At 35.1% G+C, this 17,509-nt stretch overlaps 1 protein-coding gene across 1 annotated transcript in view; it reads left to right on the top strand.

The window, feature by feature from the left end:
* RYR3 (ryanodine receptor 3) overlaps positions 1 to 17,509 on the top strand; it is a 731,065-nt gene that overhangs the window by 581,302 nt on the left and 132,254 nt on the right. The window contains exons 56-60 of the mRNA XM_078151313.1: positions 2,173 to 2,248; positions 2,364 to 2,487; positions 7,554 to 7,669; positions 8,263 to 8,330; positions 11,943 to 12,064. Coding sequence (XP_078007439.1) covers positions 2,173 to 2,248; positions 2,364 to 2,487; positions 7,554 to 7,669; positions 8,263 to 8,330; positions 11,943 to 12,064 — 506 coding nt within the window. The remainder of the gene's footprint in view (positions 1 to 2,172; positions 2,249 to 2,363; positions 2,488 to 7,553; positions 7,670 to 8,262; positions 8,331 to 11,942; positions 12,065 to 17,509) is intronic.

The raw sequence follows: 17,509 nt of genomic DNA, 5'->3' as shown, positions 1-17,509 counted from the left end.
GATTTTATTATATTATATATATATATATATATTATATATAGAAAATATTAGCATTAGAAAGGACCTTTAAGATCATCCAGTCCAGCTCCCTCATTTTATAGGGGATAAAACTGAGGCCCAGAAAGGTAAAAGGATTTGTCCAATATTATAAAGATGGTCAGTCTTAGAGTCAGGACTAGAACTCAGACTTCCTGATATCCATTCTACTACTTTTTCTGTTATACACACTACAAGATACATTATGAAGGTTTCCTACCCCTGAGGGTTGAAGAAAAGAATACATGTTGCCACAAATGAAAAGGTCTGTCAGTGTTTGTATTTTATTGATATTTACCCTATTAGAAATTTAAACTGATAAATGTTTAAAATATTTATTCATTTTAAAATAATTTTTAAAACCTTTTATATTTTATATAAATAACACAATTAATGAAAAATTAATTTTTAAAAATCAAAAAATTAGTGAGAAAAGTGGTATTGTTTTACATATTTTTGCAAATCTCTTTAATGTCTGGTTTAATACAAAACAGCTGTATTCTGATATGTTTCTAGATTCAGTCTATTGTGATATGCTGTTTTGGTTGAGGTATATGAAGAAAACCTATGCTTATACAGATATGTAGCTGGAAAAGGGAGGAGTACTTTAATAGGCAAATAATGTTTTAGTATTATTATGAAAAGAGTTTTGACCTCATAGACCTCCTGAAAAGGTCTCAGGAACCCTAGGGCTCCACAAACTTTGAGAACTACTGGTCTAAAATGCCAACACTAGAGTATTAGGAATGTATCGCATTGAGTAGAGACATGGGAAAAGTATTTTCAGATAGTTCAAGGCTTAGGGTTCCTCTTGAAACTTTTAATACTGTGTGACAATTCAGTACAGCAAGAGCTGTGGGTTCAGTTCAGCCTAATGCAGCATGGTAAAGAGAGAGTAATGAACAGAAAAGTATAGTGCTAAAGTGAAAAACAAAAACAGATAGCAATTAATCCATGAAGTTCCACTGTTTGGCTATTATCTATTCAATTGTCTATGTATGTGAACTTCATTCACATGCTGGTGCTTCAAAAACAAGTGCACCCAAAGTCCACCTCTCTAGACTCATTGAATCATTTGCTCTAGCTTTCAGAGGACATCTAATCCAACCCCCTCATTTTACAGATGAGGAAACTGAGGCACATAATGAGTCACCCTAGGTTATACAGATAATTATGAATACTGAGTCCAAATCGAGCATACTTTCCATTGTACCGGCCTTCCTTCAGTTTTGCAAAACCCATTGTGTACTGACTAAGCCTTCATTATGGCACCTCACAAATTCCTGTTTCGTATCAGCATAGAGGACACAGGTAGAAGAATGTAAAATGCAGTGGGAGAGAATGAAACAGCCTGGATCTTTGGAATATCTCTGATAACTCCTATTTCTCCACCTCACTTCTATTTCAGCCTCTGCCTTTTACTCCCTTGACAATTGCAGGCTGTGGCAAAAAGGCCAGTGATATTCCATTTCAATTTATTCTATTTTATTTTTAGATTAGATATCTGTATGTGACTCAATATCCACTTTCCCTTTATAATGATATGGTCCTTATGTGAATGAATTTTATTTGTAAAGTTTTATTTATGCCAGTCTCTCACCAATATAGGTGTCTTTAGTTTTCTTACCTTGATAACTAGAGAGCCATAGTTTGTTTTCCTAACTACTGGACCAATATAAGTTCATGTTCTTCCTACCCTCATAAACAGCAAAACCAGAAAATACAAGTGACCAAATTCCTCATTCCTCATGCCCAGTCTGATTACCATATGAACAGGAATAGATATGATGACCTTTTCAAGGATTTTCCCAGCCCTAAGATTCTGAAATACTATTCTAAAATGACATACTGCTGATTTGTAGCTTCAAATTGAAATGTTTATTTTTTTTCACATATCCCCCTAACAGACTAATAAGTTAAAAAATAGAAAAACAGGATTAGATGTTTTGGTGATACTATATAACTAATGAGGTGCGTAAGCATAGACTAAGTAATGATAGGAAACACTCAGCAATGAGCCAAAAGCTTTTACTAATGTTCCTTTCCTAATCTATCCAAAAATAGCCTGTCATTGATGAGCTCATTTTTCTTTCTGCCACCAACCTATTCACATTGTCAATGGCTTTCTCTTGGCAGGGGATGGTAGAGGTTGTGGCTGAGAACTATCACAACATCTGGGCCAAAAAGAAAAAGATGGAACTGGAAAACAAAGGTATGGCTAGTTTACAGAGTGTACAGAGGAAATAACATTGGGCATCAGGTATGTTACTTCTCATAAATGAAAGGGGAGATAGAAAGTGCATTATAGTTCTCTTAATTTATCGTAGGTGGAGGCAGTCACCCTCTCTTAGTGCCATATGATACCTTGACAGCCAAGGAGAAGTTCAGGGACAGAGAGAAAGCCCAGGAGCTATTTAAATTCCTCCAAGTGAATGGTATTGTTGTATCTAGGTAAGTAATTTTTCCCAGATATCCCTTTGTTACTGTTTCTTGTCTTAAGTTACCTTGGTTTGTCTCCCCCTCCTGATCTCTGCCTAATATTGATAGGAGAAAGAACAACAATTAAGTCTTTTGGAATTGAAAGATATTTATTTTGAAAAAAAAAAGAGTTAATTAATAGGTTTAATTTGAGATAGGAAATGGAACCCATGAAAAAGAATCACACAATCTCAGAATTAGAAGGATCCAGAAGCTGTATAGTCCAACTGACATCTAAAAAAAATATCCACTATTGTGTTCATCCAGCCTTTGTTTGAAAACCTTCAGTAAGGAAGAACCTATCATCTTCAAATCATCCAGTTACATTTTTAGATAGCTCTCACAATTAGGAAGTTTTGTTTTTCTTATACCATTTCTAATCACATCATTTCAACTTCCACCCATTGTTCCCTATGGCCCGTGTGGTCAAACAGCATCTAACTCCTTTTCTAGGTGAATAGGACCTTCAAGATCCCTATTATGTGCCCCCTCCAACAATAATGGCCTTCTGCAAGCTAAGTATTTCTGTTTTCTTCAGATGATATTGCAAAGTACTTTATCTTACCTCATCTTCACGACAACACTGTTAGTTAAGTAAGTCAGTGCTGTTATTATCCCCATTTTACAAATTAGGAAGCTAGAGCTAAGAGAAATTAAATGATGTGCTCAGTGTCACAAAGCTAATAAAAGTCTAAGGCAGTATTCAAACCCAGGTCTTCTTGACTCCAAGTCCAGTGCTCTGTCCACAGATCCCAGATTTGTTAGCCATATCTGTGTGACTTGGAAAATGAGGCATTTAGATTAGATGACCTGTCTTACGCTTTCTACCTCTAGATCTATGATCCTATAATCTCAAAACCCTTCATCATCCTAGATGCTCTCCAGCTTATCAGTGTCCTTCCTAAAATGTGATGCCCAGAACTGAGTACAATCTTCCAGATGTGTTCTAACCAAAGCCAAGCACAGTGGCACTATTCTTTCTTAATCTTGGACTCCTAATGTAACCTAAAATCATTTTATCATTTTTGTCTGCCATATCATTATGTTACCACATACTGAGCTAACAGCATACCACAAACCCCTTCGATCTCTTTCCGAAAAACTGCTGTCTGTGACATACCTCACATCTAATATCTCTTTTTCATGTGAATTTGATTTATGAACCCGTTATAAGATATGTTCTTAATCCAAAATATCTATGTCAGATTTTATCTTTTTAGGGTAAGCCCAATATTGTAGCTTCTCAGGATTGTTTTTGGATCCTGATTCTGTCATCCAAGGTGTTAGCTTTCCATCTCAGTTTTGTGCCATTTACAAACTTAATAAGCATTCATAGTAAGCCTTTATACAGCTATTGATTAAATAACACAGGGACAAGCACAGATCTCTGGAGCATTCCATCTAACCTACTTCTGTCATCTCCACAAGAACAGTGTGAGAGATATTGTCAGATGCTTCCCTAAAATATAGGTAAGCTAAGAGATGCTGCAATATCAAAAAAAAGATCTAACGAAATCATGGGGAAAGTTGTATCACCTTTTCTGGAGTCTTTTGTAGGAAACTTACTTTCTAAGCCTGAGGAAAGTATTGGTCACCTTATTGTGTATAACCACAGCTGGCTTTATTCAGCTCAAGGAGGTATTGACTGTTCTGTTTTCTGTGAGACTTTTTGCCATTTGTAATTAGCTGTCCTTTCAAAGTGCTAAGCTGTTTCTATACATTATCTTTCCAATCTCGCTTTTATCTCACCAGCTAAAACTGTTTTTACCTATATATTACCACTATCCATTGATTAAATTTCATTCTTATATGTAGGTTTGTGAGAGAAAAATTAATCCGTTAAAGATATAAGGACTAATTCCCGTTCACATGCTTCCCTGTTTTCTATCCCTATCTTGAGCTGTTTCCTTACCCCAAGGACTTTGAGAAAGCATTCAATTACCCCTGAAATGCTAGTTTCAGGCTTTCAGCTTACAGACCACTCTACATATAAAAACTAATAAGAAAAATAATTCTTAAACTCTCAAAATTTTTCTGTCTTAGGCTCTAGCTGTCCTTATGCCTTCATTTTACATATAATTTCCCCAGTTTTTAATTTGCTTTTGTATGTACATGCCTCTTAAGAAGCAGTATAATTCATTGAAAAGTGTGATGGCCTTGGAGTAGAGAAATCTGAGTTCAGATCCTGCTTCTGAAAATTTTTTTGCTGTGTGACCATAGACAAATCACTTCAAGTCTCTTATCCTCAGTTTTCTCATGTGTAAAATGGGGATGATAATTGTAATACCTATCCCATAGGCTTGTTGCAGGAATAACATTATAATTTATGCAAAGCACTTGTAAACCTTAAAGCATCATATAAATACCAGGTGTTATTGTTGAAAATTTGGGTTTTAACTGTGCAGTGTGATCCTTTGGGGTGTGCCATATAGGCCATGTTCCCTCTTCTTCATAAGTAACAAAAACCTGATCTTTTCTTTCGGTATTTGTATATCTACTACCCTGAAGAAATTTATTTCCTGTGTAAGGTGCTCTATGCTTTTAATTTCTTGCAGTTTCCCCCTGCTATAGATGTAACCACAAGTCGTTTTCAAGAAGATTGGGTCTTAGAACTCATTTATTTTAAAATCCAGAAAAATATTGTCATTCTGTCTTGTAAATAAAATAACAAAATAATATATGCTACTTCATTATCAAGAAATCAGACAGCAGAAGAGATATATCAGAAAAACTTTGAATTCAGAATCTCTTTATAATTTAAAGCTTATTCTTTATATTGGAATGGATGAATGCTATGATTTGCAGCTTGTTGTCTTTTATATCGCTGTCACCACCCACTGGCTCCCTCTCTCCACTCCCCTTTTGCCAAAAGAACCTTCCCTTATAACAAATAAGGATAGTCAAGCAAAGCAAGCTGTGATTTGTTTTTAAACAATTTGGTGAAGCATAAATTAAAGAAAAAATTATCTCTGTCAGAATTATGAGGAAAAAAGTAACAATAAGAAATAAAGACCAAGAGGAAGGAATGATAATTATTATTTAACATTGATTAAAGTGTAATGATATAGAAGAATAGACCCAAAATAGAATATGTGAGGAAAAATGTGGGAGAATGCAAAAGAACAGAAGGCTTTGGTATCCCATAACCCACCCTAGTAGCACACAAGGTTAAGAAAATAGTATGAAAGGCTTTTTTCAGAAAACACAAGCAGTAAACAAAGGAGAAATGTTAGGCCTTTCTTCCTATAGAAGGGTAAACAGACCTCAGAATTTGAGAGCATCTACAATTCTATTCTAGGCCATCTATTTGGGGGACAATTTGCATTTGTCTACATTTCTGGTGATTCAATTAGACAGTTCAGCAAGTATACCTACTATTTTCCAGCCACTGGGCCACCATGAAAAAAGGAGATAGTCTCTGCTCTCAAGGACCTTACATTTGATATGAGGTTATATAAATTGTCATAATGTTAGCAGGTATATGAATAACTCTCCATTGCTTTGGCTATATGAATCTCATAGTAGAATGGTGAATTACTCATATGATCAAGCCATTTTAATCCAAAGCCTCATAAGAAAATTTGTTTAAAGTTTAGAGGAATGATGGTTTGACATTTTATAACAGTGGGATTGATAGAAATGTCATTTAGATTTATTATGGTATTTCTTTTGCTCTGTTTTCAGAATAGATTTTTCTAACCATTCTGGAAAACAATTAAAATTTTGCAAATAATCTGCCTGAAATGACCATAACTTTTGACCCAATGATCTCACTACTAGATATATAACCCAAGGAAGTCATTAATAACAAAACAGGCTCCATCTACCCAAAAATATTTATACCTGTAATTTTAGTTTCATCAAAGAAATGGAAAAAAGGAGGTCACAGAGATTGGGGAATTCTAAACAGATTGTGGCATATGAATTTGATGGAATATTACAAAGAAGCATAGGAAGAGATAGATGAACTGAATCAAGATGATGTAAATGGAACCAGGAAAACATATATTCAATAACTACATCATTGTAAAATAGAAAGAAAAACAACCACAAAATAGTATACCTCCTCTTCATCCTTGCATGAGTGAGAAAATCCTTGGCCATGGAACACTGCGTATAATATCAAATTTTTTTCAAGTTATTAATTGATTTTGGTGATTTTTCCTTCATTTTATTTTTTTCTTTTTAATTCTTTGTAATTAAGGAGTGCTTTTTTGAAAGGAGGGAGAGTACAGAATACAGTGAGAAATTTAAGTAATGTAAAAGCAAATGATATAAATAAAAATCTGTTTAAAAAAAAGAACAGATTATTCAAGGGTAGGCATGTAGTTTTCTATAGAGTAAAAAGAATTAAATGTAATGATTTTGTTTTTCTTTCTTATTAGTGAAGAAATATGATCTCTAAGGTTTCTTCTACTTCTTCATTTTTAACAATCTAGCTCCAGCCAACTGATACAAAAGCAAGAGTCTCCATATCTTTGCGCAGGCTGCTCTCTATGTAACATACTCCCTCCTCACAGCTGCCCTGTAGGATTCCTAGCCTTCTTCAGATCTCAGATCAAATGCCACATCCTCTGCGAAGCCTTTCTTCATCTCCCCTGATGTCAGTGCCTTCCTTTCAGAAATTATTTTATATTTATGTATGTATACATATATGTATGTGTTGTGGATATGTATTATATAAACACACACATATATGTATCTTTATCCATATTATATGAGTGTATATATACGTGCATATTTATATGTGTACTGTTTATATATGTACATGTTTCCCCAATAGAACGTAATCTCCTTGAAGGTAGAAACTGATTTTGTCTTTGTATCCTATCCCTATTATCCAGGCCAGTGACTGGTTTGTAAGAGGTACTTATTAACTGGCTGACTTGTTGATTGAAGTGATGAGTCATTATGAAGTTAATATTACAGAAGAATCACCTTCATTTAAGGAAATAATTTTGACAAAAACAATATTAATATTTACTTGTGTCATAATATCTCTGTTATTTCCTGATGATTTTGCTCTATTTCCCAACTAGGGATCTGAAGGATATGGAATTGGATGCCTCTTCAATGGAAAAGAGGTTTGCCTATAAATTTTTGAAGAAGATTCTAAAATATGTTGACTCTGCTCAAGAGTTTATTGCCCATTTGGGTAAGTTTCATCCTGAAACATTGACAAAGTTGTTGCTGTTTCTTTTTGTGCTGTTTAAATAATGCTAATTTTGTGTTACCATTGTCCATAATTATTTTGACATTTGACAATTTGTTGTAGGGAAAATCTTGTTTTGTATTGTTTTTCCCCTACTAGAGGGGCACTTTAGACATTGATTCCACTGTTAGGTCTGACTCATTTGTTACTACTAAGTCTAAATTTAACTCTTTTATTTTTGTTGCTTTTTGATCAAGCAGGGATAGCTGAACCTCTCTGTGTCTATTATCTTGCTTGATAAAGGGATATAACAGCAATGACAATTAAGAGTACTGAGATCACAATTATAATTCTGTTAGTTTTTCTGTTTGCCATGCAATATCATACTGCTAATTCTTGCTGAGCTTAAATGACACTGAAACTTTCAGATATTTTTAGTCAAAACTGTTATGTATAGTGTTTAATAAATATATTTGCAGAACAAAATATTTTATGGACCACAAATCATCTCAGAAAAGGCTTTCAAGCAAGTTGGTTTTTCTTTAATGCTACACCTGTGTCTTATGCTGCCTGATAGTTGTGTTGTATCTTTGTAGAAGCCATTGTCAGCAGTGGGAAAACAGAAAAGTCTCCCCATGACCAAGAGATTAAATTCTTTGCCAAAGTAAGTGATACCCTGTGTCTATAAATTAATAAAAAATTTTCTCTATTTCTAAGTGAGCTTAATAGATATCATTGGATCAGAGCTGGATTAGAGGTCACCTGGTCTAACCCCCTCATTTTACAGATGAAAAAACAGGCCTCAAAGGGTTGTGACCCTCATAAAAGTAGGTGAATTTCAAGCCAGAGCCTCTGGTTGTAAATAATTTCTAACTCTTTCCACTCCACCACCAATTATTAACAATTTGATGGCATTGGGGGTGATCTAGCCATTAAGAATTGCCAGCTAAATTAGTAAATAATGGTATCTTTACAAAACCATATGTGCTGTTTTTCTTCCTGCTATCTGCCTCCCCAAAGAGCTAACTAGAAGTATAACTAACCTTTGAAGAGTAAAGTATTTCCCCTTGTATATGCATGAGACCCCTTCCCATAGCCTTCTCTGTTCATATATCCATCCTAGTCATGCTAAGTATCCTCATTCCCTTTGTTGACAAGGTTACTTGACCATCACCACAAAGCAATGACAGCTAGACCAACAGATTAGAGGAATATCTATAAACACAGTATATTTGATATCCTTGTGGATTACATGGAGAGATCTGGGCAAAATGGTACTATAGGAGGCAGGCTTAGAAATGGTTGAATGGTCACTCTTTCAGTAGCAGGGGGCAATGGGGTTTTACTCTTGTCCCAGCTGTGGTGGATATTTTTATAACTTACTAGGGTAAATATGCAGATGGCATACTTATCAAATTTACAGATGGTAAAAAAAAACAGAAAAGGTCACAAATGGAAGAATCTGGTGCTTTAAAGATCTCAAACAGGCTGGATCTGTGGGCCAAATATAAGGTGAAATTTAGTTAGAGCAAATGCAAACTCCAACATCTGGATTTGAAGGATAAACTGTGTAAGCACAAAATGGGGGAGAAATGCTTAGATAATAGCTTATTTATTTAACAGACCTAGAAAATGTGAAGGTAGGCCACCTAGCAGTTCCAGATTTCAAACTATATTATGCAGTAATAATCATCAAAACAATCTGGTACTGGCTAAGAAATAGAGTGGTGGCTCAGTGGTATAGATTAGGGTATACTATACTGAGTAGTAAATGACCATAGTAACTTAGTGTTTGAAAAATGCAAACATCCAAACTTTTGGGACAAAAACTCACTTTTTGACAAAAATTGCTGGGGAAACTGGAAAGTAGTTTGACAGAAACTAGGTATAAACCAACATCTCCACCGTATATCAAAATAAGGTCAATGATGATTTAGAATTAAAACATGATTTAGATATAAAGGGTGATATGATAAACAAATTAGGGGAGCATAGAATATTTTACCTGTCAGATCTATGGATAAGGGAAGAATTTATGACCAAACGAAATAGAGGGTATCATGGAATGTAAAAGGGATAATGTTGATTACATTAAATTAAAAGGGTTTTGCATAAACAAAATCAGTTCAGCCAAAATTAGAAGGAAAGTAGGAAACTAGAAAAAAATTTTAAAGTGAGAGTCTCAGATAAACACCTCATTTCTCAAGTAAATAGGGAACTGAGTTAAATTTATAAGAATATGAGTCATTCTTCAATTGATAAATGGTCAAAGGATATGAACAGGCAGTTTTCAGATGAAATCAAAGCTATCTATAGTCATATAAAAATGTCCTAAATTACTATTTTTTTTTTGGTGTTTAGTCATTTCAGTCACATCTAACTCTTCATGACCCTTTTTAGAGATTTCTTGGTAATGGTGCTGGAACAGTTTTCCATTTCCTTTTCCAGCTCATTTTACAGATGAGAAAACTGAGGCAAATAGGGTTTAAGTGACTTGCCCCAGGGTCAAGCAGCTAGTCAGTGTCTAAGGCCAGATTTGAATTCAGATCTTCCTGACTTGAGGCCTGGCACTCTATCCACTGTACCACATAGCAGCCCACTATTGATTAGAGAAATGCAAATTAAAGTAACTTTGAGATACCACCTCATACCTATCATATTGGCTAATATGACAGAAAAGGAAAGTGAAAAATGTTGGAGGGGATGTGAGAAAATTGGGACACTAATGCACTGTTGGTGGAATTGTGAATCCAACCATTTGAGATAAGTGACCAAAGGATAGGAACAAATAATTTTCAAAAGAAAAACTGTACGTAATTAATATAAGAAAGATTGTACCAAATCAAAAATGATAATGATAATGGAAATATAAAGTAAAACAACACTGAAGTTTTACCTCATACCCAGAAATCTGCCAAAGATAAAAGGCAGAAATAGTCAGTGCTGGGGACCTGCACAATGAAAGGCAAACTAATGCAGTGTTGATGGAGGTGTGAATTGTTACACTTCTGAATTCTGGAAAACTTATTGGAATGTTGCTAAAAACATGACTAAAATGTCCATGTCTTTTGACTGTGAGATCCTACTGTGAAGCATATATCCCAAGGAGATCAGAAAGAACAGTTATAAATATGCCAGTCAGTCACTAAACATTTAAGTGCCCACTGTGTCTCAGATACAGCCAGTCATTCAACCAAGAAGCACTTATTAAAGGTCTACTAAGTTGAAGGCAAAGACAAAAATGAGGCAACCCCTGCCTTTAAGAAGCTTAACTTCTTATGGAGGAGACAACATGCACATAAACAAGTATGTGGCAAAGAAATACACGATAATTTCTGAGGGGATAATTTTGGGAAGAGATATTAAGAGTTAAGAGAATAGTCAGGGAAAGCCTCATATGGAAGGTGGCACCTGAGATGAGATTTGAAGGAAACTTAGGGATACTAAGAAGCAGAAGTGAGGAGAAGAGTCTATTTCAAGCATGGCAGAACATTTTTTGCAAAGGTAAGGAGACAAGATATGGAGTATTGTGTGTGAGGAGCAGCTTATGCATGAAGACAGCCATGTGAAATAGGCCTAGACTGGCAGAATATAAAGGATTTTTAAATGCCAAACAGAGGAATTTGTATTGGATCTTACAATTTCATTTTGGCAGCATTGTAGAAGATGGATTGAAGAGAGATGACATTTAAGGAAGAGAAACCAAAATGTTAATAGCAGCATTTTTTGTGGTAACAAAGTGGGTCCCCATCAATAGAGGAGAGGCTAAATAAATGGTGGTACGTGAATATAGCAAAATATCATAACACCACAAAAATGACAAATATAAGGAATTTCAGAGAAACATGAGAAGACTAGAATTGTTACAGAATTGATTAATGAGAACCAGGCAGAAGTATATATGATGACAGTAATGAAAATAGAAGAAACAATAAAATAAAATTTTAATTCAGTGTAATTACAATGATCCATTATGGCGCTAGACAGGATGACTACTTGAAACTAATGTATAGGAAGGATTCTTTTTCAGTTACAAGTTGGACTAGATGGCTTCAGTGGGCCAACTCTGAGAGTAGGATTTTTAACATCTGAAAGCTTTAGATGGATAGATGAGTGAGTACCTGGACTTGAGTACATCTTCTAAATGTCATCTCAAAAGCTTTATAGAAATGAGACTAATGGAGTGCTATAATGGAGGCTCCCATTAAGTTGAGTTGAAGAACAAACTACTTTAAAAAAATAAAGTGGATCCTTTAACCTATAACTGGTTTTCCAGGTTCTCCTTCCCTTGGTCGACCAGTACTTCACCAATCACTGCCTGTACTTCCTTTCATCCCCACTAAAGCCACTCAGTAGCAGTGGGTATGCCTCTAATAAAGAGAAAGAAATGGTGGCCAGGTGAGTCAGTTTGTAAGGGAAAGTTCATAATGTGCATGTATGTGTGTTTTATTTTAAGACTCAGTTTCTTAAAAAGTAAAGAGTAAATCCTTTAGAGAATTTAAGGAATAGATTGTTGATTTGATAGTTGTTGCTAACTATAATTTTGGTCTTCTTGTCTTGCTCCTTCTTTTTTGGAAAAAGGCATATGTTAATGTATTCTGTTGGCTATTAAAAAGAAATGCAAGGAAGAAAGAGGGGTTAGTTTTATGTACTCATCACTCTTCCTCAAGTAATATTTATCAAAGGCCTGAGATTACTTTGTAACTTGTAACATTTTCAGACTTTGGAAAAGGGGCATCTAGTTTTGAGGAAGAATAGATTTCTATAGGCGACTACATTATTATTAAGCCCATTCTTAGGATGTCTTAAAAAATGGAAAGGAATCAACCCTTATACTCCTTGGAGTAAGTCTCACTTGTTTTTCCCAATCAAAATATCTGATCCAAGAGCCAGGAAGACTTACTTGATTTAAGCCTCTGATAGGGAAGAAAATTTTTCCTCAAAGCTATATTTTAATGTTAGGTCTCAATGTGCACACCTGATTGATGGCTAATAGAGAAATAAAATGACACAAGCCTGATAGGCATATTCAGCCATATTCTACATTTTTCTACATTTGTGTGGTGTAGGAAAAAGTAAATTGCCTGGACTTTTCAGCAACAAATCACTTTTGAATGTCTGCTGAACCTATAGTACTCATGCCACAAGGATCTCCTGCTATCAAGCATCACTAATCATGTAGGGGAAAAAAGCTTTACAAAAATAAATATTTAAGTTCAGTAACTACAGAGGGCATGTATGTGGCTAGGGCGGGGGTGGTATATCCTAGTCTAAAGTATGAGAATCTTAAAATTTATGAATACTTTAAAAATTTGCTAAACATTTTAAGTAGTCTAAATTTATTTCATTAAATATTAAAAATATAAGAGACAAAGTAGAAACAAAAGTAGGATAGTTACATAAATCTAACAGAGAGCAGTTGTGTACTTTTGTAGACTTTTCCTATTCCTAAAAAATCATCTTTTAATTATGTTTTTTTTAAATTCAAGGAAATAGACTTATTCAGAGAGCCACCTTTTGACCCTTTACTGAAATTCCATCTAGAGTCTATTATTTCAGTACATCAAAAGATCTGTGATTTCATCCATGTAGGTATTCCCTCACACATATCACACTCTTCATGTCTTGATAGACTGTCTTCAGCCAATCAATAAGTATTTATTAAATGCCTATTCTGTGTCAAGTGCTGTCCTAGACACTGGAGATCATGTACAAAGCATGAAACAATCCCTCTTTGAAGTGAGCTGGCATTGTAATGGAAGCAAGGACATATCAAAATATATATGTATATACAAATAAATATATACAAAGTCATTAAATACAAGATAGTTTAGGGGAGAGGACAGTCACATTTGAGGGTATCAGGAAAGATTTTATGTAGAAGATAGTGCCTAAGCTGCATCTGTGAAGCAGAGGTTAAGGAGAGAGTGCATTTCAGGCACGGGGCATGGCTTAGTGCAAAGGCCCAGAAACTAGATATGGAGTCGAATGTGTGAGGAGCAAAGGTAAAGCTAGTTTGACTGGAAACGCAGAGTGTAGGTACACAAGTAATATCCAATGAAACTTCAAAGAAAAGTTGGAGGCAGGACATGTAGGGCTATAAACAGAGGAGTTTATATTTTTATCTTTGAGGCAATAGGAAGCTTGAAGAAAATTGCTTTGGCAACAATGTGTAAAATGGACTGGAGTGGTGAAGGCCTTACAGCCAAGAGCCCAGTTAGGAGACTTTTGCTGTAATTCATTAGTTGCTGTGGCCATAATTATTCATCACCTAATTGCCAATCTCCTGGTAATAAGGTTTTCCAAACCTAGCTAAACTGGACATAAAAAAAAAAAAGACAAAGTATATGTCACCAGGCCTATGCTCAAAGCCTTTCTAGTTTCTCCCGCCCCATTCCATCCCACCCCAGCTTGTGCTCTGCTAACATAGCCTTTGAGAGCGCAGGTTCACCTCTATACCATAATGAGATATCAGAGTAGGACTTTACTGGAAATTTGTGTGTGTGTGTGTGTGTGTGTGTGTGTGTGTGTAAACGCAAACACACACACACACAGAGGTAGAGAGAGACAATAGACAATATATAATATGTGGGTGTATGTGTGTGTGTGTGTGTGTGTGTGTGTGTGTGTGTGTGTGTGTGTGTGTGTGTGTGTGTGTGTGTATATATGTTGTTTTGCCAAAGATTTTTCTAAAAAATAGTTGAGTTGTTGGTATACTAAAAATAATAGCTGACAGTATGGCACTTTAAGGTTTGAAAACCCTTGACATACATTATCTTCTCTAAGCATCCCAACAATCTTAAGAGGTAATTATTATGGGTATTAACTTCATTTTATAGGTAAGGAAGCTAAAGTTGGAGGAAGCTGAGTGACTTGCCCATTGTTGCACAGTTAGTATCAGAAATTGATTTGAATCCAGGTCTGTCCTCACAACTCTAGCACTTTTGCCATTAAACCACACTTATTTCTCTCTTACTAATTAACCAAATGGAATATTGAAATGCATATACTTAATAAGTCCATATTTGCAAGCCTTTATTACTCTCATCATTATGCTTCTTTATGCTCTTGTTCTCTTTAGGCTAGTAGTTCCCAAATCTTTCTCCTGGTTCTTATTCTTCAGGTTACTTTTGAAGTTAGAAAAGCTACCAGACATCTTTTTAAGTTGTTATCTTCAAAAACTTCAAGTATTATAAGATTAGCTATGGGTAAGCAGAACAGAAGGACTCTGGAGCCTGGCAACTTGGGGCTTAAAGCAACAGTCCTGTTTAAATCATTCTCCATGTAAATAGGAAAAGACTTCAGAGTTCTAGGTCTAGGCCTTGCTTCTTCATTAAGAATTCTTACAATACTTAGGATTCCATGGAAGCAAAGAGCCAGGCAACTTAGCCGTATACTTATGGCCCCAAGACATTATTCTTGTAAGAATTGTCTTTATAAAAAAAAGTTTAAAAAAAAGAATTGTCTTTAAATATTATTATTGTATTGTGAAACTTAGCTTTTACACAATTCAGACTCCTGTAACCTGTGTGCTCAAAGGCAGCCAGGAGTAGTGAATAGATAGAGACCTGACTGCTCAGTACTAGGAAAACCTGGATTCAGGTTCTGTTTCTGATACATCGTGATTGGACAAGTCATTTAACCTCTCAGTGTCCTATACAACTCTCCAAACTATAAATTAATGAAGAGTTGCTGATGTGTATCAGTAGGCAGTTTCTTCTTTGTAGAGTTCCCTACACCAAGGAAATAACAGATCCAGACCGAAACAAAACCTGTAAGTCACTTTATAGAGGAAGAAACTAGGGTTTATTAAAGTGAAGTTGCTTAGAAGTTGCTCTTAGTCTGTGGAAGAACCAGAACTGTAGAACCAGGTCTTTTGACCAACCAACCACCTCATCCCTAATACCATTACCTTAACCACCAAGAATTCTCTTCAGACACAGATTCCCTCAAAAGCCAAATACAAAGGGGAAAGAGGCAGAGAATATTTATTTTCTAATCGATGTAATGCCTGATTTCTTTTGATATGTTCTTATTACTTTATAACTGTTACTTATTTTCATGGCTAGAATAAATGACTTATGATGAGATGTTCTGAGTGGAATTTTCCATTAAATACTCAGTTCTAGTAAATGGGGCCCAGGAATAAATTTTAAGTCTTCTAAACTAAAAAAAAAAAGTTCAGGTCCCCAGCAGTCCCCACTGTTCACACATCTTCATTCAGTAAACATTATGTACCAGTTTTAAGAGATACAATACTGAATAAGGCAGAGTCTCAATGCAAAGAGCTCACAGTCCACCAGGAGAGATAAGCCATATGCATAAATAACTGAGACAAAATAGAATATATTAAGTACATAAGAGAAGTACAAGCAAAATGCTCTTAAAGTTGAAAGACAGTCATTATAGTAGAAAGATAAATGAATTTGGACTCGGGAGATTGGTTTTAAGTCCCTGGTTGTCTACTACTAGCTATATGTCTTTAGGCATGTGTTTTAGTTTATTGGAGCCTCAGTTTCCTCATCTGTAAAAGGGGATAATATTTGCTTTAAATAAATGATATTATTGTGAGGATCAAATGACATGATAGTCATAAAGCACTTTTGTACATCATAAAATACCATATATATATGTGTATATATATATATATCTGAGCTATTATCAGTGTTTCCATTATGACCTTTGTGAGGATAGGAAGTTAATTTCCAACTGGAAAATCAGGGAAGGCTTCATGTAGGGGATAACCTCTGATGAGGGCCTTGAAGGGTATGTACAGTTTCAGCAAGTAGAGATGAGATAAATGTACAGAGAAAATAAAAGCAATAAATAACTGTCCTTCCTTCATCGAGATCTTTCTTGGGAGGAATGGCAGCCATCCCAAGGAGAGAGGTGAAACACCATTAGCTATCCATGAGCATCACAAGGCAGGAAAGTAATTTATTTCAAATCTTGTTCTGTAGCACAAAACTCCCCTGTATTTGAATAATAATTTTCATGTATGAACTACCTTTGTAAAGGCCTGTTTTGCAAAATGGTACAAAATATACATATGTATGTATATATCTATATATGATCTCATTTGAGCCTTACAACAACCCTTGTGAGGTAGATACTATTATTATCCCCATTATAAGCAAACTGAGGCTTAGAGAGGATAAATGACTTGCCTAAGATCATACTGCTGTTTCTGAGGTAGGAATCCCAATCTAGATCTTCCTAACTCCAAGTCCAGCACTCTTTCCATAACACCATGAAGCCCCCTAATATAGAAGTTTATCATTCAAAATGTGTTTTCTTTCACAAAATAGGTAGTGGAAATATTTTAACCCCGATTTACAGATGAGAAAACTGGTTCAGAAATGAGAAGTGCCTTGCCCTTGCTCCTTTAATCCTGACTGCCTTTATATTTCCAATAAATTCTCTCGCCCTCTCCCAACTGCACAATGCCTATGTGCAAATTATACAATGATTTGCCATCTATTACTCCTTAAACTTTTAACTTGTTCTAGGACCATAATATACCTTTACATCTGAATGTTATAAAAAAAAAAGCTAGCAAGATGTGATTTTTAAATGATGCAAGATAACAGCAATCACCATCTATGTGTTATTTTCTTTCTTTAAAAATTCATTTCTATTTTATTTCAGGCCTGCATGCTCTCTCTCCACCCCCATCTCCTCCAATGAGAAAGCAAGAAAAACAAAACTTGTTAAAAACACGTGTAGTTAAGCAAAACAAATCCCCACCTGGGCCAGATATGTTATTTTCAACAGGGTTAGAATTATCCTTTAAATAGTCTTTATAATCCCATTACAGGATAGAAACAGAATTGTCTTTCTGTG

The sequence above is a fragment of the Phascolarctos cinereus genome, unplaced genomic scaffold (assembly GCF_003287225.1).
Source record: "Phascolarctos cinereus isolate Bilbo 61053 unplaced genomic scaffold, phaCin_HiC Scaffold_3;HRSCAF=262, whole genome shotgun sequence".
Lineage (NCBI taxonomy): Eukaryota > Metazoa > Chordata > Mammalia > Diprotodontia > Phascolarctidae > Phascolarctos > Phascolarctos cinereus.
The sequence above is the reverse complement of the archived record's forward strand: the minus strand, read 5'-3'. Positions and strand labels throughout refer to the sequence as shown.